This window comes from Anopheles stephensi, chromosome 3, assembly GCF_013141755.1.
Source record: "Anopheles stephensi strain Indian chromosome 3, UCI_ANSTEP_V1.0, whole genome shotgun sequence".
Taxonomy (NCBI): Eukaryota; Metazoa; Arthropoda; class Insecta; order Diptera; family Culicidae; genus Anopheles; species Anopheles stephensi.
In genome coordinates this window covers 63,698,368-63,723,119 of record NC_050203.1, presented here as the reverse complement: position 1 = coordinate 63,723,119, position 24,752 = coordinate 63,698,368, and the positions used below count along the sequence as shown (strand labels likewise).

The window sequence follows — 24,752 nt, the reverse complement described above, 5'->3', positions numbered from 1 at the left end:
GCGTCGTACTGGTGTGCGTTCCAAATGCTAACTAAATGCCTACTCATTTCAGATTTACCGCAAGGGTAAGCTGGGCGTATGGCAGGTGGATGGAAAGCGACACAAACAGTATTGCCAGCATCTGTGCCTGTTGGCCAAATTCTTCCTCGACCATAAAACGCTCTACTACGATGTGGAACCGTTTCTCTTTTACGTGATGACGCTGGCGGATAGCGATGGATGTCATACGGTGGGATACTTCAGCAAGGTAAGTGGGCGTCCTATTGATATGACTAACTAATTAATGTAGTCGATTCTGTGTTATTTTACGTTATTTATAATATGTAAACAAATTGTAATACTATTTGCTGCAAAATATAGGGAATAATTTAAAAGCTAATAGCTAAGGTAAGCTACATTCACTGTTCAAAGTCATACGTATGACGGAAATCTTTCAGTCGATTATAGCGCCCTCTGTTATTCGCTAGCTGAACCTCTTTCAATATGTATTTATTCGAGCGGCTATGTAAACAGTTTGAACGTGTGGCTTTTTGGTAAATCTTAAAGTAAACGTGTAAAATAAGTTTAAACATTGAAAAATAACTAACTTATTAGATAGAACCTTAAACAATGGGTTTTCTAGGAATTATGTTTTGGTTTTGATAATCTATAATTATGTAAAATACAACCAAAATTTTTCCCCTGGCCTTTTTATATTTACTTGTTATAAAATTACAGAAAATTATTTATTTTATTTATAATTGGGTTCATAACACGATTTGTATGTATTATTTTTTACTGGATGTCTATTTAAATATTTAAGTAATTTAGAACGTGGGACTGTTAGGAGAATAACTCTCCAGCTATAGGACTATCATTCGATGTTAAAGGTGTTGTACAACTACAACCGATTTTAGTTCTGCATAAAACTTCTGAATAGAGCCCATCAATGGCTCGAACATTGCTAGTTCATCTCATAATCCCTGTATGTGGGGATCGATAAATCCCAAAGCTCAGCACGTCGGAATAATGCCAGATCAGAATAAAGTGTTTTTAACTACCTAATTTAGATAAGAAACTAGCATATTCTCGTTTGGCTTATTGCCGCTATAACATATTTCAGGTTTTTAACCCCTGTTGAACACAGTTCTAATTGATTTTATAAGAATGCTTTAAAGTGTAATATTAAAACCCGATAAGATTACTGCATCTGCTAAGCCCCGCCAACGAAAAGTCAAACACTCGATGCCGCTCCAGTAATGAGTTTTTGTAGCGAGCGGGGTTTTTTTTCTGTGTCCGAGAAGGTCAAAGAGCTTGCGAAATGGTGCGCACGCGAGTAAGAGAGAGAGTGTGGGTAAATAGTTAGAGCGCAACAAGAGTAAAATGAGACTTCAATTACAATCATCATGATCATCGGACAGCATCGTCGTCGCGCTCGTTGCCCACAATCATTATCCTGGCGCAAGGATCGACTGTGAAAAGGATTCGGAGCGTGCGGTCGGTCGCTCGGTATCGGTTCTCTCGGTCCCGGTGGCTAACGCCCGTGTGTCTGTCGAGGCCAATGACCGGCGTTATTTGCACCAACGCCGGGAGAGTTTGAAAACCGTCCGCGCCGTGTCTGTCGTTCCCGCGCTGAATCCTTCTGTCCGCATGGCTACCGTTGCTGTCCGTTTCTCTGCAATTCGGCTTCGATTGTACTGATGGTACTTTGCGATGATGTACGAGTGTGTGTGTGTGGCTGTGCGAGGGTACAAATATATATTGTTGAGCGTAAAATATAGTGGAAGTAAAGATTTTTGCTTCCTAGTTCCAGCATGCCACCGCAGGCACTCTCTGCGTCACTTCACACCGATGGCATACGATCTGGTTATCACCCTAACGGTCATTCCACCGATAGAATCGAACACAATCGAATCGACCCTCCACATCGAGCGAGCCACCCATTCTAACTGTGTTTAAATTTTCGACACAGCGAGCACGATGGATGGTTACTGCAGTCAGTGCTGGTGGATGGATGCACTGTACACTTTTGTGTCTGGCGACGAAGCACACTGGGCAAATTTTAATTACTTTACGCTTTCCTCTTCCCTTTTTGCGAAAAGTGCAGTAGGAGGAACATCTTTGAAAAGAAGTTTTGGGAGTGATCTTTTGTTAGATAGCGTGAAGTTTAATGTTTATTTACAAGTGAGCAAGTATGCGTACTTAGAAGATCTTTATTTAGGGTACAAAAATCAGCATTGCATTGTACATTTGTTAGACTTTTATTAATTTTTTCTAATTTTAGTCTCTTTTTTCTTGGTTGGCAAATGCTAGTGAGGCCTTAACTAAACTAACTGAGGACTCTGAGCCCTTTTTTTCACTGACTCAGACTATCAAACTCTGTCCTGTCAAAGCAGTTTGCTTATTCTGAAGCTCCTTACGCACTATGGAGCTCTATGAAGATCTTTGTATGAGGTTATACTCTTAATTTCAAGATCTGTCCTTACTGTTTTCACATGCGACTGTATCGTCGTAAGGTAGATCTACCCTTACAAAGGTGTTCGGAGAAGAGCTGCTGGACACAATTTGACCCCTGTGCAGAGCCATCGTATGCCTGCCAATTAAATCCCTTCTGTACTACCTCTCTATCAGTTAGTATAGCTCTGGTACAGCCAAGTCAAGGAAGTCAGATATGGTAAGCCGTGCCCTTTCGAAGCTGTAGTTCCACATAGTGAAGAAAAATATTCCTTTTTCGATCATTTGGCAGTCCGTCTCGATGATAACCCTGTATTTTAGAGCAGCATTATCTAACTTTCTTACAGCTAACCAGTTTGTAATGGCTTTGAAGCCGCACCAATAATTTGCCCCTTTTCAGCCACCATCAGACGAATGCAACCGATGAAGGAGGGCGTAAAATACAGCATGTTCATTTTGGCGTTAGCCAACGAACGAATTGTTATTCATTTTGTTGCTTTTCGCACCCTGTGGCAGCGGAGTCAGTCACGTAGAATGTCGCAGATGCTTCCATAATCCTGATATCAAACTATTGTTGCTTTTGGGTTTTAGCATCCTTTCTGGTCAACATCCAATCGAATGACACTTTTCTCATTACGGGCGATGAAGAAGTGATGATTTTGACCATATCATACCATCCATCCAAGTGGTTTGGAAACGGAACAATGGCAGAAAAAGATGGGCAGAATTTTGTTTCTCTCTAAAGTTTATTCCTCCTCAATTTTGGGATAAAGGGAGTGGGTCACGTTACCCAGCTTCAAGTACTTTCGATGACCATTGGTACGACTGGATGGATTTTTTGTCCGTAAGTGGATCCTTGAAGTATATTTGAGTGGAATTGATTATGGGTTGAATTTTTATTATCTTTTTTTTAATTGCAACTTGTAATTTTTTGTTTTTAATTACAATAAACCCCGAATAGTTAATAAGTCTTTAGTATTTTTTTTCTTAGATGCTGTTAATGTTACAAATTTTCTATCGAAATTACAAAGGAGTTTATATATCAAATCGCGCTTGATGCCACCACCGCTGGTGTGATCGAACTTCCGACCGAACACACCTTTATTTGAACGGGCGGTTGTTTCGCGTACATTCAACCAGGCGCCTCCATCACATTCAACCACCGCTTTTGTGTCGTTGTGTGTTTTGGGGAAATTTTTATCTTGCGCAAAGACGCAACCTTGGCAAGCAAAAAACCAAACCTCCCTTCTCCAGGCATCCCTTTTTGCTGCAATTGGGAATCGATGCACGGTAAACCTCACCGGAAGTGGAAGGCATCACGTACTTCCGATCGTTAGTCTTTGTCGCTGTCGGGATGCAGCGGGATGCAGCTCTAACGGTTGTTTGTGTGTGTGTGAGTGCTTGCGGTACGTTGCTGGTGTTTGTGTGTATTCTGTGGGCACGAGTCTGTCTCTGTGTGTCTGTGTGTATGGGGCTTGCGTAGCCCGGGATAAGGCTCGCCTGGGATGCCTGGGCATCCCGTTTGCCGGGGCATCGTACGACTACGATTGCAATGAATTGGTCAATGAACTTTGCGTCGCTTGATTCGGATTCGGCAAGTTCGAAAGTTTACTGGAGGACGGTGCTGTGGAGGCATGTAGGTCGTTACAGCGTCGTCGGGTAGATAGGACCAGCGGGAAGAGGCGGCACTTTCGTCCTACCAAACACGGTATGATGCTGTTGCCTTCTTCTGGAACGCTGGAGGAAGGAGTAATGTTGTTTTTTTCTTGCGTGTGTGTGTCTCTCTCTATTCGGGCCACACTCCACGTCTGCACGTCTATCGTCTTGGTAGCATCGTCACCGTTGACCGCACCAGACGTCTGGGGTTAACTTTTGCAACTGGTCTCACCCTATTGCGGATGGCCGCGATCATGCGGATTCTGTCTGGCAGTGTCTAGACGGCGGCTGGCCCATACCAAACGCCGTTTGAACCACCACCGCTGGTGTAGTAGCAGTACCCTTGTCGACAACCGACTCCGATTCGAAGCACCGATGATGCACAGGTTGGCAAGGTATGATGCTGTCCTGTGCTGCCGAAAAAAACAACAGCGGCCGCCGCAACTATTTGTGCGCTGAGGATGAGTAAACAGGAAGTTTCCGGCATAAGCTGGTAAAGGTGTGAGAGTTAGTAAAATTCACAACCCTCATTCCGGTGGCATCGCCCGTTTCGGTCGTTTCGGTCAAGCTTCGCAGATTAAAATTCTCGTTCACAATTCTAAGGCAGGATTTCTTTACGGGGCAAATTTTTATACCAGATGTTGTGGAATTTTGGAATATTTTCAATAAGTCAAGTGGGTTTCGGTTGTCTTATATGATACATCAGTGCTTAAGGTCTAGAGTATTCTTGGAACTCAAAAATTGTAGGCTAAAAGCTGTCCTATTTAGATTCCCTAGAACACCAGCACAGAAAGGTTAGTTTGATAAATTTAACACAAAAATTAGTCCTCAAGAGGAAAACATTCCGTAGCGATACCGATACATAAGAATTGTGGGGAGACATCCGGCTGTCAAATTTATCTGATTCTGTCATCAATACTTCCAACATTTTAGTTTAAAAGAGGGTTTTCTCAACAACAGTATGGTGAAAATTAATTAAGCCAGTCAGAAAAAAGAAGTCATTACGAAACTGGAACTTCCGATCATCGCGTGATCAAGTTCGATCTTGATTACTAGGCAGGCTTCAGTTTAATTTAACATCCTTAAGAATGGATAGGTTTTGTGTGTTTAGCGCACTAGCCCTAATCAGCAGAAAGGAAAACCCTGTTAAAACCCCTGCTCTTAAGCACCCTCGATGCAAGGACGAATCAAGCCCTTTGTTCCGCTATCGTTTTTTTTTGTTTGTGTGTGTACTAATACTGCTGATGAGATGTTGTCGATATTAATAAACGATGGTGACAATGGACGAAAATTGTATTTGTTTGTACAAAAAATCCAGTTTCCCCACGCATATATTTGAATTAAGAGAATGAAACAAATCAAACGCTATGTGGCTGGCTGGCTGGCAAGCATGCTGATGGCTAGCTAGCTCACCGCCCAGCATCGTGACCGAAAGGCAGCATTAGCGCCTTCACCAAACGTAAGGGAGACAGCAAAAAAAAAAAAAAACTCCCCGACTGTTGCAAACGATGCAATCAAAATTTCAATGACCCCAAAACAGGCGCGACTCCCATCGGAAGGAGTTTTGCTGTAAAATGGGTGTCGTCGGGACGCGTGTCTGGTGATGCTGCTCGCATTCTGAGTGCTGCTGCCATGGTTTCGGTGTGTGTGCGTGTGTGCAAGAGAGAGAGACCCACTGCAAGGACGCACAAGGATTGATCGCTCGTGAGACAGAGAGAGAGAGAGAGAGAAAAGACAGGGTAGCAAAAAATAAAAACACCCGACAGAACAGGCAAGGATGCCAGGATAGCGAAGAGGAGGTTTGAATTTGCGAAAATAAGGTTTGGGGTGCTGTGTGCGGTACCACCAATCGGCTCAGCTCTTCCGCTAGATGCCGATCACGGTAGACAGGCTACAGGGGAGGGAGGGAGGGGAAGGAGTGAGGCTGAAGGAAGCAGGAGAAGGACACGTCGAGTCGCGCTTTGAAGCAGAAGGGCCTAGGACAAAACGACGGCCGGGCGGGCAGTACGGCGGGAGCTGTGCGGACGAGCGCGAAGTGTGTCGAGGGCATTGCACACATAGATGCGTACCGATTCCCGCCAGATTTCGGATCGGATCTTCTTGATGTCCTGCTATTGTTATTGCATGCGTTAGGCCGAGCGTGCGAGCTAGGCCTCTGTTTTTTTTGCAATGGGTACAGCACCCTTTCCATTGATTCCCACGATACCGGGGTGCGTGCAGGCTCTTTCTTTCTCTGCTGCTTCTCTCCGACGCAGATGAAAATTACCACCGGCGAAAGGCGTAAATAAACAGTAGTACGCGGTGGCGGCGAAGGACATTTGCGACATGCACAAAAAAAAGGGAACCCCGACAAAGACTACAAACAAATGTTCGGCGGATGCAACAGAGTATATAACGAAGGAGAGCGAACCAAAAAAAAGAAGGCCCGAACCCACCACCGCCATAGCACCGATCCACTGCGCCCGGATTCCGTCGTGAGACTGGGTGAAGGTGAAGGACGCGAGTTTGTACGCGCATCGGGCGCCCTTTTTTAGCCAGACACGCGCTTTGGGAGAGTTGGGATAAACGAGGCATATACGTGTATAGGCCGCAGTCCTTTCGCGGCTGTTGAACCGTCTGTTTTTTTTTATTTGAGGGACTTTCTGGCCCGAAGGTATTTCTGCGTCATATTGGTATTAATGGTACTGGTGGATCCGGTACAGCAGCTGTAGTTGCTTGGAGAGAAGCGATAGACAAGGATGGCGAACCGATGACGGCATCAGCCAAGGATCTCGTCCAGCTGGGTGAGTAAAGCCCGGAATGTATGTACTGGATGTGCGCGTGTATATAAGAAGGACCAGGATCGCTCACCAACACACGTCCGAACCGCTGTTCGTCCCAAGCTCATTGTATGTGTGCTTGGTTGATTGTGTGGTTGTGAAAAAGGTAGTGTTTTTGTCCAGTGTGTTGTCTGGCACGGTGGCAAGAAGTACTGTCTGTTGTTGCTTATACATTTATCCTTGTCTCTCTCTCTCTCTATCTCCGAAGGTGATGATGAGTCCTTGTTCCGCAGGACGCACGTAAAGTTATCAATGGGTACGCGGGGACAGGTGATGGCGGCCAGCGGACTCACCATCATCCATCGTATCGTACATCATCTGTGAGCAAATCCGTGCCAGACAGACTCCACCGGCCCGACCGACCGTTTTAAGGCTGTGTTTGTGAACCGTTTTGCCCCTAGCCGACGCTAGGAGAGCTTAGAGCGCTGGCCATGTTTTCGCGCGTTGTCTGCTGGCGAATTTGCCACACCAGGCGTGTGTTCCACTTCTTCATTCACAATTGCTATTGCGCCCGCACACGTGTATGTGTGTGTTTGTATGTTGCGTCAGGACGAAAAGTATCAGGCGCTACTACACAACTACTACACATCCGGGGTTTGCAGCATGGCTGGAAAAACGTTACGCCAATGTTTTTGTCCTTACGTTGCCTATGTGCGTCGGTGAGATGAACCCTGGTCCAGAATCCGGGGGATTCTTCGAGGTAGCGGTGGGTAGACCGGGAGACGGGCTTTTACCAACAAAATCAACGACCATGGGGAAGGTCAACGAGACTAACAGACACCACCCTGCACACCCCCCTAACCGCTACCAATGCCGGCTGATGTTTGGGATGGTGAACTGGCTGGCTGGCTGGCTGGCTGAAATTCGGTCATTGCCCTTTCATTTGTCGTGTGAGTGTGTACGGGCGCGCCTTGTGTCTGGCGAGGCGGGGGAGTCTGGACTGAATTGATGAGGACCCAAGCCACACCAGACAACGGTGGGATGGTGGTCGCTTTGTGCTAAAGGTGTGGAGCAGTAGGGAGACTTGGGTGAAGCCGCCGGAAACCCGTAGAATAGCACCGACACACACTCCGACGGGCCGCGTGGATTAAGCCCCGGCACGCTGAATCCTTGCAGTTTTTGGAGTGGAATTACTAGGGAGCGATTTACTCCGTGCCCGGGAAAAATCCCCTCTCTCTTCCGAGGACCGACCCGTGCAATGCATTTGGAGCAAGCAAGGGGTTCGAGACGGGCGAAAAGAAGGATTCTATGTTTGTTAGGTGCTGGAGTGGATTCCGGAGTGTTTAATATGTATATATTTAATAAACGGTTGATAATATGCTGATGGGGATCCGCGCGCGCCGGTGGAGGATTGGCCGGATGTCGACAGAATGAATGGCAGGTGCTGCCATGCAGGTACATGTGGCAACGGAGGTGGAGACAGACATGGGCGACTGTGCGCTTTGTCGGCAGACCTGCGACAAAAGATGAATGTGTGTACTTACGTCGCTCGGCTACCACTGTCTCATGAGTGCGTAGGGGGAGTGCCCGGGACACAAGGCACACACACACACAAGCGCACACTCCAAAACAAATGGCTTTGCGTAGTGGCATAAGAATTGCAGGAACTGCGAACGGAAACGCATCGCAATGATCTGTCGAGCGCTCGAGTCGAGTTTTTCCGGCACGGGAAATGAGGAGCACTTGCAATTTCGAGTCTTCCCTGTCGCGTCTCACTTGCCGGGTGTGTCTGGTCGGGCCGGGTGGGTGTGCTGTTTTTTTTTTCGGGGAAGCGCGCGCGTCAGCCTTTGTTCTCGGAGACGGTACGGAAACGCCTAGACACTGTTCGGGGGCGGAAGGGGACGCACAAATAGGAAACCGGGATAATAAAATTTGATGTCGCACCGATTCCCTGTTTGGTACGGAGTTTATGTTTCTGCGCCTCGTTTGACTCCTCGTTTGGACACGGTACTTTAGTTATAAAATATTCTTTTTAATTCGTCCGCCGCGCCTACCACTCGTTACCTGTGATTCCATCGGCGTTCGCTGTTGGGAAAAGCGGAGCTGTTCTGTTGCGATGCGTTTCGATCCTTGGTTAGCCTGGTCGTATATGACTTTTGGAAATTGTTATGCTGATATACTTCAAATAGATTGATTAAATCGAAAGACCATTAAGCTTCCCAACTGTCCGGCTTGTTTAAGGCATCGTTTTAAAAAGCAGGTCCTTACATTCGTTATGTCCTTCGGGTCGGGATGATAAGCGTGATGTTTGGTAGGTGGCCCTAATGGAAGCGTAGCAGTTTTGAACGGTGTTTAGTGCAGATTTGCGATGGTTTCGGGCTGCCGTGAATCCGTCAATGGTGGTTGGCCAGAAGCGTGTATATCTTGCACACATATTTCGCTTTGTTCTTCAACCACCGCTTGCACGTGGCGGTTTGATGGAGCCGAAGCGCACGGTAGAGTGCACGGTACTTGAAATAATTTGACTAGTTGTCTAATGCTCGTTACGAACGCCTGTCTGGCAGTCAAGGGTTCTGATGGGAGTTAACATGCCGCACTAAATGTAATTAATGTAATGAGTAGCAAAAGCAACCACCGATAAGTGTAGCAACTAAACATGTTGGAAAGGTCTTATGCGTTTCATACACTAAAAAGCTATTTCTTAACCTAGATATTAACCAGCACAATTCGAAAGAAAATGCTGCGCCCACACTTCTTGCACCGTTGATTTACTGGAATTGTGTAGGAGCCTCGGATTTTGGGTTACCTTTTACTTTGCGATTTTATTTATTGTGCGTATTCCGCCAGGATCGCTCGTAAATTATCCGCCACAGCTGCTTGACCCTCGCCCTCGGCCCAAAGGGGTTAAGCAACCGAAAATGTGTGTATTGTATGCGATTTTTTAACTCTAGTTTTTGTGCGTTCAACGCGCAGGGTGCGAACGGTGAACAATAATAAGAAAACAAGCTCACCGCACCAGATGCAGATTTATGGTACTCAATTTGTCGTTTAGTCTGGCCCGTTGTCAGCTACCTACTCACGGTCAATCGGCCAGAAGGCTAATGGATAATTTCACGCTGTTGCTTTAATGTTTTTGTCCCAAAAAAAAAAAAAAAGAATCGCACACCGTCTTTGCACGCATCGGTAGAGAGCGCGCACTGAACTTGACTCGCGGTGCCATAGTTTGAACGATGATCAGCCGGGTACGACCGCTGTCACCAAGGCAAGAAATTCGCAATTAAGCCTGGGCTGGTTTGCGCAAAGCCCCGCGAAGTACGGCTTGGGTGGATAAATAAATTTTCAGCTCATAATTAACCTGACAACATTCCGCGAGGTAAGAAAGGGAAGGTAAGAAGGGTTGGCATGGCAAGTTCGGACTGCCCTTTTCCATTGCGTTGGTTGAGCTGCCCGTTCGATACACAATGAACCTTTCTCCCCTGGGGTCGGAATATGGGGTCGGTTACCGGGTTCAAACACTGTTTGTTCAACATCTTGGAACGAACGATTTTGCAGCATGTAATCAGCTTTGGAGATTGTCGTTGTTGTTGCTTAACTCATATTTCAGGCATGCAATCCCCTCCGTACGTTTTGCATAAAAGAGACAAGGCTTTGGCTTTTGAATTGGGTTCAAAATTATCGTGGGGATGTAGGGGAGTAGAGCAACAAAGAGTATGTTTTCAATGTGGGTTTCTTAGGCTGAAATAATATGATAAGTAGCTAGGGAGGTAGTATAACTTGTGATAAAAATAATTGAAAATACTGGGACGCTGTTTCGCAGGATTTCTAATATTTCAATGCAAATTTATTAAAATGTATGCCCAGAGCACACTCAAGAGGATCGCCACTTGCAAAGGATGTTATTTAACCTTCAGTTTTTTCAGAACGGAAAGCCTCAACGGGTTGGTCCTAAGGTACGAAAGCTGGCAAGTCTAAGTCAAACATGCCAAGAAAACCAATGTCTCCGGAAAATGTAGGCAAAGAATCATCTATCATCATTAGAAAATAGTGTAAAGATCAACTACGTCCTGCTACCCGTTCTCGGAAATTGTTTTCTTGATTGAAAAAATAACAAAATGTAATTCTGTTTGCCGATAAAATCTCCGCCAATAGCCGCACAGATCGCTTAGAGTAATGCTTCAAATTAAACCTTAATGTGGTGTGACTTGCAATGAGTTCTTCTCTAGATGAAGAGCAACATCTGTTAAGATCGAAACGTTATCCCACAACATGATAGGGAAAGAGGGTCAAGAAACATGTCAAAATGGGTCTAGAAATAGCTGATGGACAATGGCGTATGATCTGCGACCGCCAAAGGTTTCGTCGACCAATGGGCCTTGCTCAACGCACGTCGTCCAAAGAGCCTCGCTTAAGCGGCCTTATCTTAAAGGATCTCATCCAAAGGGACTTATCTTATTGTAGTTCTAAGAGGACCAGTAGTAGGTTAAGTCTCATCTCAACCGTACCTTTGAATGGTCTAAAGAATGTGGTGATCAAGCAGTGTCAACCATTAAAGTATTCCATTCGGTAAAGCCAGCTTACCTTGGTGTTAAGATCCTGGCGTCTATCAAAGCACGAACGTGACAGTCTATGGAAGAAGACTATGTTCAAAAGACACAAATAGTTATTTTGATTAGCAATGGACCTGAGATGAACTTAAATGCTTCCGAAAACGTTGATAATATTGCTTATCAATAAGTATCTATCAATAAGGTATTAAGTAGTAAGGCCATCGCTGCCATATATTGGCGTACTGGACTTGATAGCAGGGTAGTTTAAATTTTCAAAGATTAATAATGGGCCCAGATGGAGAATTCAATATCCGATTCTGTTCTCTGACAGGTCCTCGAATAGGCCAACAAACCGCCTATACCTCTAACTACCAGAATATGGGTGAATGAAACCACTGGCGAATGCAAAATTGCAATGAATTCCAATGCCAAATACCCGAATAGCAACAGACCATTCCCAACACGGGGGCCCATCATTCACTACCACCGGATGAATAGCTTAACTATTTTATTTTTTGCTATAGCTTAACTATTAAATTTAATACCACTGCATACAGCGGCGGGCAATAACAATCATAATGCAGTAAGCTCATAAAACAGAAGGTTAATTTTTTAACCCTCTTCAGGCAAGATACCCCAAAACAGCGGGGACCAAAGCAAATGAATGAAACAGTAGCTACAGTGACCGATAGTGGAACTGACAGTTTGTTGTTGCGCGAACCGAATAATTTAACCCGATCGGGCGAACTATTACTAGATTTCAGCAGGCAGCAACCGAGCGGGCAGGCATATCGTCTGAAGGTTACCGATGGTCAGCTTTCTGAATGAATTTTGCAAACATTGAAGTGGCCGTTCTGTTCTGTTGTGGTTGCTGTCTTCATCCATATGCGGCTAGCTAGGTTTCGCTTGTTAGCGGCCAACCTACCACACCACCCGTTTTAGCCAATTCATTCATAAAATCGTAGCCAGGGTGTCCTCCACTCTCAGCTGGTTGCCTTAATGGGCTGAGAAGTCACTACTGGTGGAAGCAAAAACTAAAAACAAGCCTCCAACGCCGCGCGCGGTTTTCATCTTCTACGGTTGTTTGATCGTGAAAAGTCATGCCCGGGGCACCAAGATAGGTACCCTCCTCACCTCCCCCTACCTCCCCTACAAGTTAAGGTTCCGTTCCCAAGCGCGGTACATGTTCAGCTAGATCCATTCGATCACATCGGCCACATCGGCCCACGCCATGACCGTGCGACGGGTATCAAAACGGTGGCGCGAAGAGTTGATCGTTCGTCTGTTTCAAAGCCCCCCCCCCGCCCCAGCTCAAATTTTCTCAAATGAATGTACATAAATTAGCACATATTTTGTCTGGATAATAGGTAAACTCTTGCCGCCGTTCTACTGGTCATTATTTCATAATATCGGTGTCCGGTTCTCCTTTGCCTGCCCACCCGGTTCGTCTTCCTTGAGTTGGTTTTTTTTTCTTCGGTGGGTTACCGTTGGGAACTGTTCGCTGGAACATGGCACACTGGTGTTTGTTGTTGTCATTTTGAGTTCCCCCAAACCGAGCAAGGTTGAGCCTCGAAAGCCGTACCGTGCGAGTTATCTATTAACCATGTGCCCATGTCAAACTGTGGTCATTGAATGAAAAACCTGCGACTAGATTTTTAATGGACGCGCGAGGATGTGGTGATGCCGGGCTTGGAGTGGAGTGGAAACAACGCTGAAGAAGATATCACCGGATATTACTCGACTTAATGTTCCGTGTAGCCCTAGAGCGACGATTTTGAAGCGTAAAATTTAAGCAAAAGCACCAGCACGCCTAGCCCGAACTTTCTTGATGCTTCCGATCGTGCTAATGATTTGTGCAGAGGTGAGCAAAATGCGCGCCGCACAGTTAAACCATCGTACGCGGCGGGTGCGGGTATGGCTGGTGGTCTCTTTGAACGGTATTGGTTTTGGAGGATCGCACACACGCGCACATTGAATGTGAATAAACCTTCCCTGTAGGACAAAAAGGGAGAGCAATTTAGCCAACATCTCAAGCGTTCATCAAATAGGACTAGAAATGGTTCGATTAAGAAGGGTTAGGTTTGAAAAAGCATTACGCACTGTTAACGAAGGTTTCATGCACCGAACCGATATATGGTATGTGCTATGTTGTTGCTATAAACGACCAACAACCATTTTGATTCATAATCAAACACGTTACGCGAATGGCCATAAAGATCGGTTGAAGAGTTGAAAGCCCTCGGCTAATGTGTTAACGAAATAGTTAATTATAACGACTTAATTAGTTATGTTTCGTGCTGTGGATTGAGCCGGTTATGCTTTGTTTTAATTATTTACTGTTATATATTAATTTATTTATTACGATTTTTGTATTGTTCTTTATTTAATTTATTCAGTTAAATATTTTTTCTAGTTTCGATTGTTTTTGCCATTATTTATTTATTTATAATTACGGTCAGACGCTGTATTGTCATATTTTTGCCATTATTTTTTTTGTAAGTTCTTTGATATTTTTGTACATGCGTTACCTTATTATACATTTTTGAAGTATTATATTAGCTGTTCTTTTTTTATTTTGGCAAATTTTTGGATCTTAGTTTTTTACTTTTTAAATTAGTTATTTTTTAATTGTTTTTATTTATTGTATCTGTTTGATTCAATTTATTTATTATTTATTTTCTTTGTATCTTTTTATCTACTTTCGACATGTTTGTTAACATTTTTTTCTATTTTTTCCAGTTTTAATTTCTAATTTATAATTAATTGTTTTTTAATTGAGAATTACCCTTTATTTTACATACCTTCTTCTGTCGCATCACAATCTCGAAAGTCCTCGGCTTGTCATTTCTGGCTTTCTGTGACTTGATTTTATCCGTAGCTGGATAGTCAGTCCTACGTATGGGGTGGTGGCGGCCAGGGTAGGATTTGATCCTCGGTTCTGCCGGATGGAGATCGGCGCCGCATTCTCCTCGGCCACCGGACAACCAGAACTTTACATACTATTAGATGTTTAGTTCCATAACTTTTCGTTTAATTTTGAGTTCGTTAATTGTTGCATGTAGCAATACGGCCAGGCCGTCCTAAATGAAATAGAAAAAAATAATTATTTTTACCTTTGCTAGTATAAGTTATATTTTAATTTAAAACGTATTTTAATTTTTTGGAAAAAAAAATTATACTTTTAGATTATACGTTAGAAAAAAAATGATATTTTATTTTTATTTGTTTGTTATTGATCTGTTTTAGTTGTGTTGTTATTTAATTCTAATATATTTATTAATTTATTTACTTGTTTTATGTATTTATGTATCTGTGTATTACTTTTTTACATGCTTCTTAGCTTTATATCCTGCTTTTACTATGGTAATTCATTTAGTTTCATTACGCTAGTAACTACTTATTTTCGTATCACTTTGTTTCATCGTGGGATTATGCTTGTTTTCACATTTTGGCATGCTCGTTGTGTTGTGTTTTCTATTGGTTTGCTGTCCGTTTTATTTTTTTTCCGTTCGAATGAGCTTCTTCGTTACCAACTTCCCCTGCTTCCAACTTTTCCTTTTCAACACGCTCTATTGCTCGGCTGTTAGTATTTTTACCCGGTGCAAAGCTTCGAAAATTTCGGCCATTCGACTTGGTTGCCGAGTGTTGGCAAGTTTTACAGCATGGTAAAAAATGGTAATGTTTTCTTTTTCTTTTTGGTTTGCCTTAACGCCATCACACTTTTACACACTCTTCCTCCATGGAGTTTTCCGGCCGGAGTTGACCCGAAAGATGGCAATTGACCCTATCCACTTGTGATTATCATTATCACCACTGCGATGCCACTTGCGAGGCATCTCTTCGCCTGCTTGCGACTAGATTGCATGGATAATACGGCACGCTACTTTACTGGACCCCAGGGACCCTCTTAGTATTGAGATCACGAAAGGTTTCCAGTACAGTGTGTGGTTTCTCATGTAGCCGCAAAACACACACACACACAAAAACCGGCAACAGAATGGTGAAAATTTATGCTCCCCTCCCCACACGTAGGGAAACGATCGTTGAGCAAAGTCCCAAAAAACCATGGCCGAAGCTCATGCACGAAGTCGGTTCGAAACTTGAAACACCTACCAGTTGAGCAAGCTTTATGAGATGCAATTAACAAAATATATTGAATCAGATATATTAGCGACAATAAAAGGCAAGCACTGGAAAGCTCGGACCAAAAAGGGGAGGCGGGTGGTCAGGGTGGGAGTGATATGGTCTCCGGGTTCATCTTCGCCCAGGGAAGGTGTTGTGTTCTTTAGCAATTTATTTGTGTTTCTTTTGCTGTGTTTAAGCGCAGTTCCGTGAGTTAATACCCTTCGCACCAAACGCGCCGAAGGTTTGATGAGTTTTGTCTTCCTTTAGCCGTCCTTTCTTGGGTGGTTGTTAACAAAAAATGAACAAACAAACATCACACACAAAAATAATACATCCCATCGACCCCATTCCAGAAGGGGGTGGGGTCTCAGGCGCGAGGGTCACGGCTCATGGGATCGGTGGAGAGATGGGTTAGATAAGATTGCTGAAGCTTTCGGGGCGAATCAACCCGCCCCAGACAGTAGCATGTAAATGTGTGTCTTACGGGTCACTTTAGCGATGGTTAAGCTCAGCGACATTAGGCACCGATGTAACACGACACAGGAGCTGGTAAAGAAAATGAGACACAAAACACCCAAACGTCGATTTGGCAGCCGCTACCAGTCAGGTCCAAACCATCATCACCGACTGGTAATGTGTACCATAATTTAATGCAAATTGAAGGGTGTTGTCGCTGCAAGCGGTACCGCGTTACCCGTGCAGAACTTGCAACGGTTGTACGGCGTATGGTTTACCGCGCTAGCCAGCCAGGCAAAAGGGATCTCGGGGTGGGTAAAAGGGCAACGGAAAAAAAGACGATGCTTAAGAGGGAAATATATAAATGGATGGAACCAGACACCAACAGACGATGGACCCCGGTGGCGAACACAGTCGTGTGCAAATCATTGGAGAAGTTTTGTGGTTCGTTTTTTTTTTTGTTAAAATTGCAAAAAAAACCAAACGAGCGAGATATGCCGCCCGGAAGGAACGAGCGGATAGGGATCGTGTATCGGTTGTGTTTAGTTTTTGGCTAATTATAACAGCTAGTTTATTTGTTTACACTCTTGTTTGTCCGATCACTATCACAGACAACGATGATGATGATTATAATGATGGGTGCCGAGGTGGAATGATACGAAAACTCATTATTTCTGTACTCTGTCGCTGATATAATGTAGGTTGCCTTTTTTTGCCTCTCTTTATGGTGTTTTCCATTAATTTAGTCTTTTATGATTAAAACATAAATTTTGTAACCCTTACTTGTTTGGGTTTTTGTTGTTGTTGTGCCTTTTACCATCGTCATTGAACCAGTTGTGTGGTAAACTTTTGTGGTCAAATTTTAATAGGATGTGTTGCAGTTTTTTTCTTCTTTTGATTGGTTATGCTCAAAAACATATGCAACACGTGTTTTCATATCGCTAATGAAGCATTTTTCATCACTATCTACCATTCAGATCGTCAGATGTTTTGATAAGAGATGTAAAGCTTTCCACCCGTGCGGATCGGTAGGGTGAGGTAGGCAAGCAAGCAAGAAAGTATTCAGTACATATGATGGGCAGATTGTAGGTGAAAAAAGGTTTCGCTTTGCATGTTCGTTAAAATGTGGAGCTTCACAAGCTGGGCTTTTGTTTTGAATATTTTTCGAATATGATTGAAAAATTTATTATTTTGAGTTTTGAAATTCATATTCCAGCATGAAGTGTTTCATAGAATGTTTATGTGCTATTTATTTGTTCATTTATTTTATTATAATATTCTAACCTGGTAGTGGTCCGATGGCCGGTACGACAGCCGGTCTTCATACGGCAGGACCGGGGTTCAAATCCCATCCAGACCGCCTCCCCGTACGCAGGGCTGACTACCTTGCTACGGGTAAAATCCAGTCACAAAAAGCCAAAAATGGCAGGCCGAACACTTTCGAGGTTGTAGTGCCACCGAAGGAGGATAAGATTTTAATTTGTTTTTGTAAAAAATATGTATAAGAAAGAGTTAAGTTTATTTTATTTGAATATTTTACTTGTCGAAACCATTAAATGACATCGCAGAAATCTTACCTTGATGACAAAGGATATCATGATTTTGTCATAAAGGGTACTCAAGCTCAAGAAGCCACCGCTCGTCTGCTCGCAGGTTTGGGCGATGAGGAGCCCTGCAGTGCACTGCTCTTGTGCATAATCCATGCAGTTGGTGGTGATGTGATAACAGTGCAGCGCGACAGAGTGGTTAGCCTTTTTTTTTTTTGCACAAACATTCAAGCAGATTAATGAATGCACACTTATGATAGAAGTTGTTTCGGTTAACACCCCGTGAGTGGTGCTACAGTTTGAAGCATATTCGCTTTAGGGCATATCCGCTCCTATCCAAAACGCTGCTGTGCGGCGCGAACAAAAAATTTACTGTATTTTATGGAGCTTTAGTAATTGTAATGCGTTTCCTTAATTTATTCCTTACTTTTAATAGCTTTCGTGCTTAACAGTTGTAAGATGCTTTAACAATTTGGATGATAGGATTACCATTCACAGTAGGTGTTTAACAAAATTTGAATTTTAAAATCCTATTGGTTGAATTCTGATAGTCCGTCCGTCCAAAAATGGAGGTTGAGTCGTACTTTCTTACTACTGGCCATAGCCTATTCGGTATTTCAAAATGTCTCATATCGAAGATCGACAAGCTTTCAGCTGTCTATTTAAGTGTCCTTAGTATAAAATGCATCAAAAGTTCATGACTTTCTCATTTCGCACCTTGGGCCTCGAAGTCAGAGCAATGCATTCATATGCTGAAAATGATCCTGGATGCAATGGGCATTGCTGTACGAATATCCTAGTTCAAGCTGTCCATTTTTGTGCAGAAGACAATCACTCAGAATGAGAAGCGGATGACGATAACGGTGATCAAGTAGTTGATAGAGAAGACTTTCAGCTTCACTAAGCCATAATTGGAGGACCTTTTCGAATTATTCTGTAGCTTAGACGGACGAGCAACTGATACGCATGTACTTTAACTTCCTGAAAATATGCGATTTTTGTTGTAATGCCGCTTACATACAGGATTTGAGCAACATTTAATCCATCAAGCTATCTTTAGTACTGATTTTTGTAACCGATTATATTTATTTTTCTAGACGAGATCGGTGCTTGGTCTTGTTTTGTAATGTAATACGCAATCGCATGAATAGTAAAACCGGGGCTTTCCTTCTTTTTCTTCCAGGAGAAAAACTCATTCCTCAACTACAACGTGTCCTGTATCCTCACCTTACCACCGTACCAAAGGAAGGGCTACGGCCGGCTGCTGATCGACTTCAGTAAGTACTGTTTCTTATTGTTTTCCCTACACTTGGGGTTGGTCGTCGACCCTCACCGAAATGGGGTTCGCGATGCATATTTTGGCAAGCGTGTTGTCTTTTCCGAGGGTGGCAAATTGGTAATGTGACGTGTATGTAAGCTAGCGTTTAGCGGTGTGGTGCTGGTGGTTTAAATCAGGCAATTTACATACTTTTACCATTTGCAATTCGGACACTTCGATGGAGGGCTGCAACGCGCGAGGTAGCAGCAGACAGCCGGCCACCCTCTGGGACCGGTGGTGGAAATGTTTGGTGCAAAACCCATACTGTCCCTGTAGGTGGTGACCGAATGCCGTCATTGCCGATCATTTGGGGTCGATAAGGTGGTACACCTTCGAATGGTGGATTGCCGATGGAAGGGAACGCAAGTACTCTTTACCCTTTGATCTGGTCCGGGGAGCTGTTGGGGGGGTTTTCTCGTTAATAAAAACGGCAAAGGTGTGCAGAACAAAAATAAAACCGAAAGGACGAGGTCCTCAGTGTCGGTAAATTTGCTACAAGGGGTGAAAAGTGTGGTAAGCCTTAAACTTTCGCTTCAACAGATCTCAGAATATTTTGGCATGTTTTACGTGTGTTACACCGGACCGGATTACCGTTGTAAGCCCTGTTCAACGATCCTCTGGCAACTATACAGCACAAGTCTCCACACTTCACTTGACTTGTCCTGATCCTGGACGCAAGAGGGGGGTCGGTATACTATGCAAATCGTTTGTGGACGGATTTGAATTAATGATGACTTGGAAGGATTTAATTTATAGTGCATTGCCTTTATTTGGTCCGCAAATAATCATACTTATTACGGGTGATATTATCGCATTATCAGCAGAGGCACTATTACTGCACATATCGTCCTGCGTCCGTTTGCCCAGAAGGGTTTTTTTTTTAAAGTAGGTTTGTTGGTGCTGTACCAGCTCCATATGATAGGATGTTTGTTTGGCACTGTGTCCCACATATCCGCTGTGGCAACAGATGGAGCTCTGTGGATGTGAGTTGTGAGCGACTAGTGTTTGGTAGTTTTTCTTCCTTACCACCGTTGAACGACCCCACGTAAAACGAACGAAATACTTGTGGGGAAGTTGAATGACCTGAAAAATAATTCGCAAAAAAAAAGGGGTGGAAACACATATACACATTATACACATGTAATATTGCTTATCAAAGGTAAACTATCACGCAAATGGAAATGTGTGTTCGCACAAACGAACGCGGGCGGCAGGAACAAATGCTCTTCCCGAACCGTTTTGCAACAGGAGGGCAGCCGGTTTGTTTTATTACATTTGATTGGATGTGTGTGTGTGTGTGTGTGTTGATTCAGAAGGGATTCCTGCCAGGAGCTTTGCACACGTGAACCGGGCGGGTATAATTAGGCCCTGTGAGTCATCCTTTTTTTACCAGCGCTTACCTTCTAACCTGGCAGTGAACATGGTGTTATATCTAAGCCAGTGGTTGTATAGAACATTCGTATTTCTCTTTTTAATTAGATCGTTAAATTGCTGAAGTTTTTCAACATATTTTGGAACCAATGGTTAAAATTTGAGCAAATTGGTTAGACTTCATTAGGGTTCGGAAGGATATCTGTTGTTGATTATGAGTTGATGATATTGAAGCGGCCTGGAATGAATACTATCCTTTCAACCAAGAAAATTGTGGAGTATTCTTTTCATCCTCGTTCTAGAATTGTTGTAAGTTTTATAAACTCGTCGTATAAAAGAGTTTGAGAACTCTGTTGCGCACTGATCAGTCGCAATCACTCAAATCGGAGGTCTTAGCCTCCTGAAAGAGTCCTCGATACCGCCCACAGTGTAGTGCCGTTTTTTGTCGATCCATAAGCATTCTGGCGAGCCTATTAATATCATTATTCCATTTTAATTTGTTTAAAACAGCTGATGTGTCCTTGGGAATGGCCTAAAAAGTCTTTAAGAGCTGGCTTGTCAGGGTTAATGACAAGATCACCGGAACCTGGCGATGGTGGTGAAGACAATGGTGTCGTCGTCGTCGTACAGTTCGTAGAGCTCGTCATTGAAGCGGCTGATCCGTTGTCCTTCCACGCAGACTTATACTTGAATACGGCTTAAAGGACAGAGTCATCCGACAGTTTTGGATAGGGTTCATGTCTTTGATTGATTGAAGATCTATCCAGCGATTTATTCCGTTTCGGAATCCTCTTTCATAGTGTCCTACTGTATCGTTGGCAACTGGGACAAGTCATTTTTGTAGTGTCATGGAGATGGAGATATTCATCATCGTGACATTCTTGTACTTATTAGTCTCCCTTGTTGTCTAGGGGGAACATGATGTCAACAATCGATTATCTCAATGCATTCACTGGTTTACTACCTTATAGTTTTTTTTTTATTAATCTAATGTTCGAGTGCTGTAGTGTCGTCTTTCATCAATATGGTTGCAATTATGTTGGTATCTGATAACTTATGTGTCTTGAGTCAACGGATAATTTTTTTGTTTTGTTCAAGACTCTAAGTAGCAGAAGCATGCCTATCCTAGGCTTTTCGAAAATTCAGTTATATTAGAATTTCTTCAAATGTGACAGAAACTACTTATAATTTAAAATTACTTAACAGAAATTACGGAAAAAGACAAAAACTTTGAGTCCACGAGTATATTATTGATTTTCAGGAAAATCAATATATTTAAATTTTTGAAACTCTACGAAAAAAGAAGCAATTATATTATTTACGATAGCTACCTTGTAGATTTATTTCTATTTATAGCTATAATGCTCTGCCTGCCTTCAACAGACTTGAAAGAAAAGCAAATGTGTTTTTTTTTTGTTGCGTATCGTGATCGAAAAGTATTCGGCCAACGGTCCCAATTGGATAGGGAAAGCTGTTCCCGATGCGAACGACGAGATGGGTTTTAAAGATTTTCCTTTAATCGCGAAGAAGCGGAGGGTGCGAGAGAGAGAAAATGTAGAAACGAGCGATTGGGGCGAATTTCGCCAAACTGTGGGTTGCGATTTTAAATCCATCGCGAATCCAATCCACCTTCCCCGAAGTCCATTGACCTGGCGTGTATGTGGGTCTGCATCTGAATGTTCATTTTCTGCTTGACAGCAGGAATCATACGGTTGTAAGCTATGCGGACGATGATGTTACTGTGGGGGGGGGGGGGGGGGTAGAGGAGGAGAAACAAAGACCCCACTGCTGGGAATGAGAAACTAAACAAAAAAAAAAAAAAACGCAATCAACTGAGAGCTACCTTCGCTTCCTGTTTCCTGCGGTTCAATTTCTGAAAGCAGAAGAAATCCAAAAACGATCTGCTGGCGGTGAAGCACCAGACGAGCGTGCTGCTGGTGGTAAGGTCCGGAAGAATGTGCGTTGATGGAAGCTGGTTCTTGTGCTAGTTACGTTTGCATGCACCTGATTGCGTGCAGTACCGATGCTCGAGGACCGATGATAATGGTTGATCGGTAGCTGCGGTTTCATGGCGGTTTTCTTAAAGAGCACAAATTCTGACGGTTAAAGGCGGTTACTGCAGCCAGCTCATCGATGGTCATCTTCTCTACCCGTGCAGAGCGTACCTTAAGCGTGTAGCAAGAACAGCATTACTAGCAATGTGTTCTGCTCGGGGAATGGCAGAAGAACGGAGATCGGAGTCCGGTGGACGACGTTCACGCAATTCAACGCGGACACGGAGCAAGTAACGAGCCGGACTGGTGGTGCCGTGTTGAAGCTAGGATAATTGTAAACTCATTCAATCGAGACTGTAGCTAAATAGGTGTGCTTTTTGTCGGACGCAGAGCTTGAAACACGGCGTACCTTGCACTACTTTCATTTGTGCTGATTGCCTGCGCCAATATCTCAGACGCTAAGTGGTTGGATGGTGCGAAAAGTTTCAACACGTAAAAGCAACAAAACGGCTGTTTGCGCAGAAGAGAAGAAACATTTATATGGGATTTTATGGGATGGCATAGCAAAATGGAAATGGATTGCTGATCTTCACTAAAATACAACGCTGATCTTGCTTAAGATCTTCAACATTTGTTAGGCAGCTCTGATTTCTGCGCACAAGTTTCATAATGATATAATCACCAGGTCCGCCAGGTAGTCTCGGCCTGCCATTTCTGGCTTTCTGTGACTTGAATTTACCCTTAATATAGTTGTCAGCCCTGCGTACGGGTGGGCGGTATTGATGGGATTTGAACTGCGACCCTTCTCAGCCACCGGACCGCCGGCCGCCTTAGTCCACATCAACCTCTGGTATATTGACTTTCGTGTCCTGTGGCGTTATCGGTTATCCATTCTATGGTTCTCCAGCGAGTAGGACATAGTGGAAAAGACGAATTGACTATGCTCAATACAGAAAATGTAATTTAGTAAATCAGTTGATAACGTGGCAAAACTTTGAATACTGGATGCTGGAGATTTAGGAAGGGATAGAAAAGCGGCAGGAGAATTGAGTGGATCGCTAGACCACAGGGTCAACAAATGTGTTTAGTCCTCACTAAATGTAGGACTGTGGAATTTATTATTGTTATTTATTTATTAAGTATTACGGACTGATGCCGTATTGTCACCACCGCATGTGGTGACTGTGAATTATATTCACGCAAAAAACAATTAACAAAATTAACTAGGCATTTCCTCCTAGTTATTTGCCATATCCCGGGCATGCTCGGTTGGACTATGGAATTTAGTTTGAAATTTTTAGAGTATTATGGGTTGATAGCAATAATTTTTCGGTATATGTAGAACATTGCTTTCCTAATAAGAGCTACATTATGAACCCTTCAAAAAATATTCGAGAATTGGTGAAGTCTAACGTACGAATCGATCAGTCGTAATTGAGTAATATGGTTCACCATAAATCCTAATTATGCATGATTAAATTGCGCTAGACCAACGTGTCTCACATGGCAGCAAGCAAGTCAATCTAACCACTGGTAATCACGTGATAGAGCTTCGGATACGTCTCCCTGTGTTTTTCTTTCCGTTATTGAAGCTTATCGTGCATCAGATCATTCATGACGATATGACGAAAAGAAATGATCTTAATGTGACAATTTATAATAAATGTCCAAACTTCTGTTTTATTTCCACTTTGAATGTTTATTGTGTCGACGTTGTGCGGTAGCAGAAAACCCAACGACGATTGTAGTGTCCCCAAAAAGAGAACGTCTTAATTGCATCCCCACCGTGGTCCGGGCTATTTATCAGTCTGCAGGTCTGACTGCTTGATTGCCGATTTGTCTGTCTAATGTTTTCTCCTGAGACAGTGTTGTGTGACTCTGTGTCTGTGTGTGTTCTCATTGCTTACGCTTACGCGATGTGATTGGACTCGGCGACTGCGAACGGTTTTGTTCGTCGGAGGTTCGATAACCGCGAAATGGACGTATGTAAACAGAACCATAAACCGAGCATTTGCGCACCATTCAACGCCCGTAAGACAAACAGAACGCGAACGCGAAAGAATGCCGGTCAATGACGTGTGCACACGGCGAAAGGGGCAAGACCAAAATCCCACCCGGCCGTCTCCGAGTTGTCACTTCAGCTTCGTCTCATTTATGATGCATCACAGCGCAAACCGAGAAACACGGTGGGCTAATGTCTTGTTCTCCGCCGGGGGAAACCGTACGAACTCCGCGGTCAGTGGTGGACGTGGTATTGAAAATTGAAACGTATCGATGCTATTCACCTGGCGCGCTTCTGCTGCTCGATTGAGACGTCGCGACAGGAGAAGAAGGCTAGTAGGGGTGGTTTGGGATGAGCTGAGGTGGCGTGGGAGAATGATTTTCTTTTTCGTTTTAGAACCATATTAACCAGAGTGTCGGGCGCTTCCCTTTTTGTCAGATGGGTGAACCTCGTCCCCCCTCCCCCCAAAGGCAACAGCCCAGCATGCGCCCCCCCTCCATCCACCGGTGTAAATTGAATTAAATCCTGCCCTACCCTAAGTGAA

General features: G+C 43.7%; 1 protein-coding gene across 2 annotated transcripts in view; it reads left to right on the top strand.

Annotated features, from left to right (window-relative positions):
- Window positions 1-24,752, top strand: part of LOC118511584 (histone acetyltransferase KAT7) — a 57,816-nt gene that overhangs the window by 2,681 nt on the left and 30,383 nt on the right. For both annotated transcript variants that reach the window (XR_004906165.1, XM_036054836.1), the window contains exons 4-5: window positions 53-247; window positions 18,707-18,800. Coding sequence is in view for 1 of the 2 variants with exons in the window: in XM_036054836.1 (XP_035910729.1) it covers window positions 53-247; window positions 18,707-18,800 (289 nt within the window). In the remaining variant the exon portion in view is untranslated. The remainder of the gene's footprint in view (window positions 1-52; window positions 248-18,706; window positions 18,801-24,752) is intronic.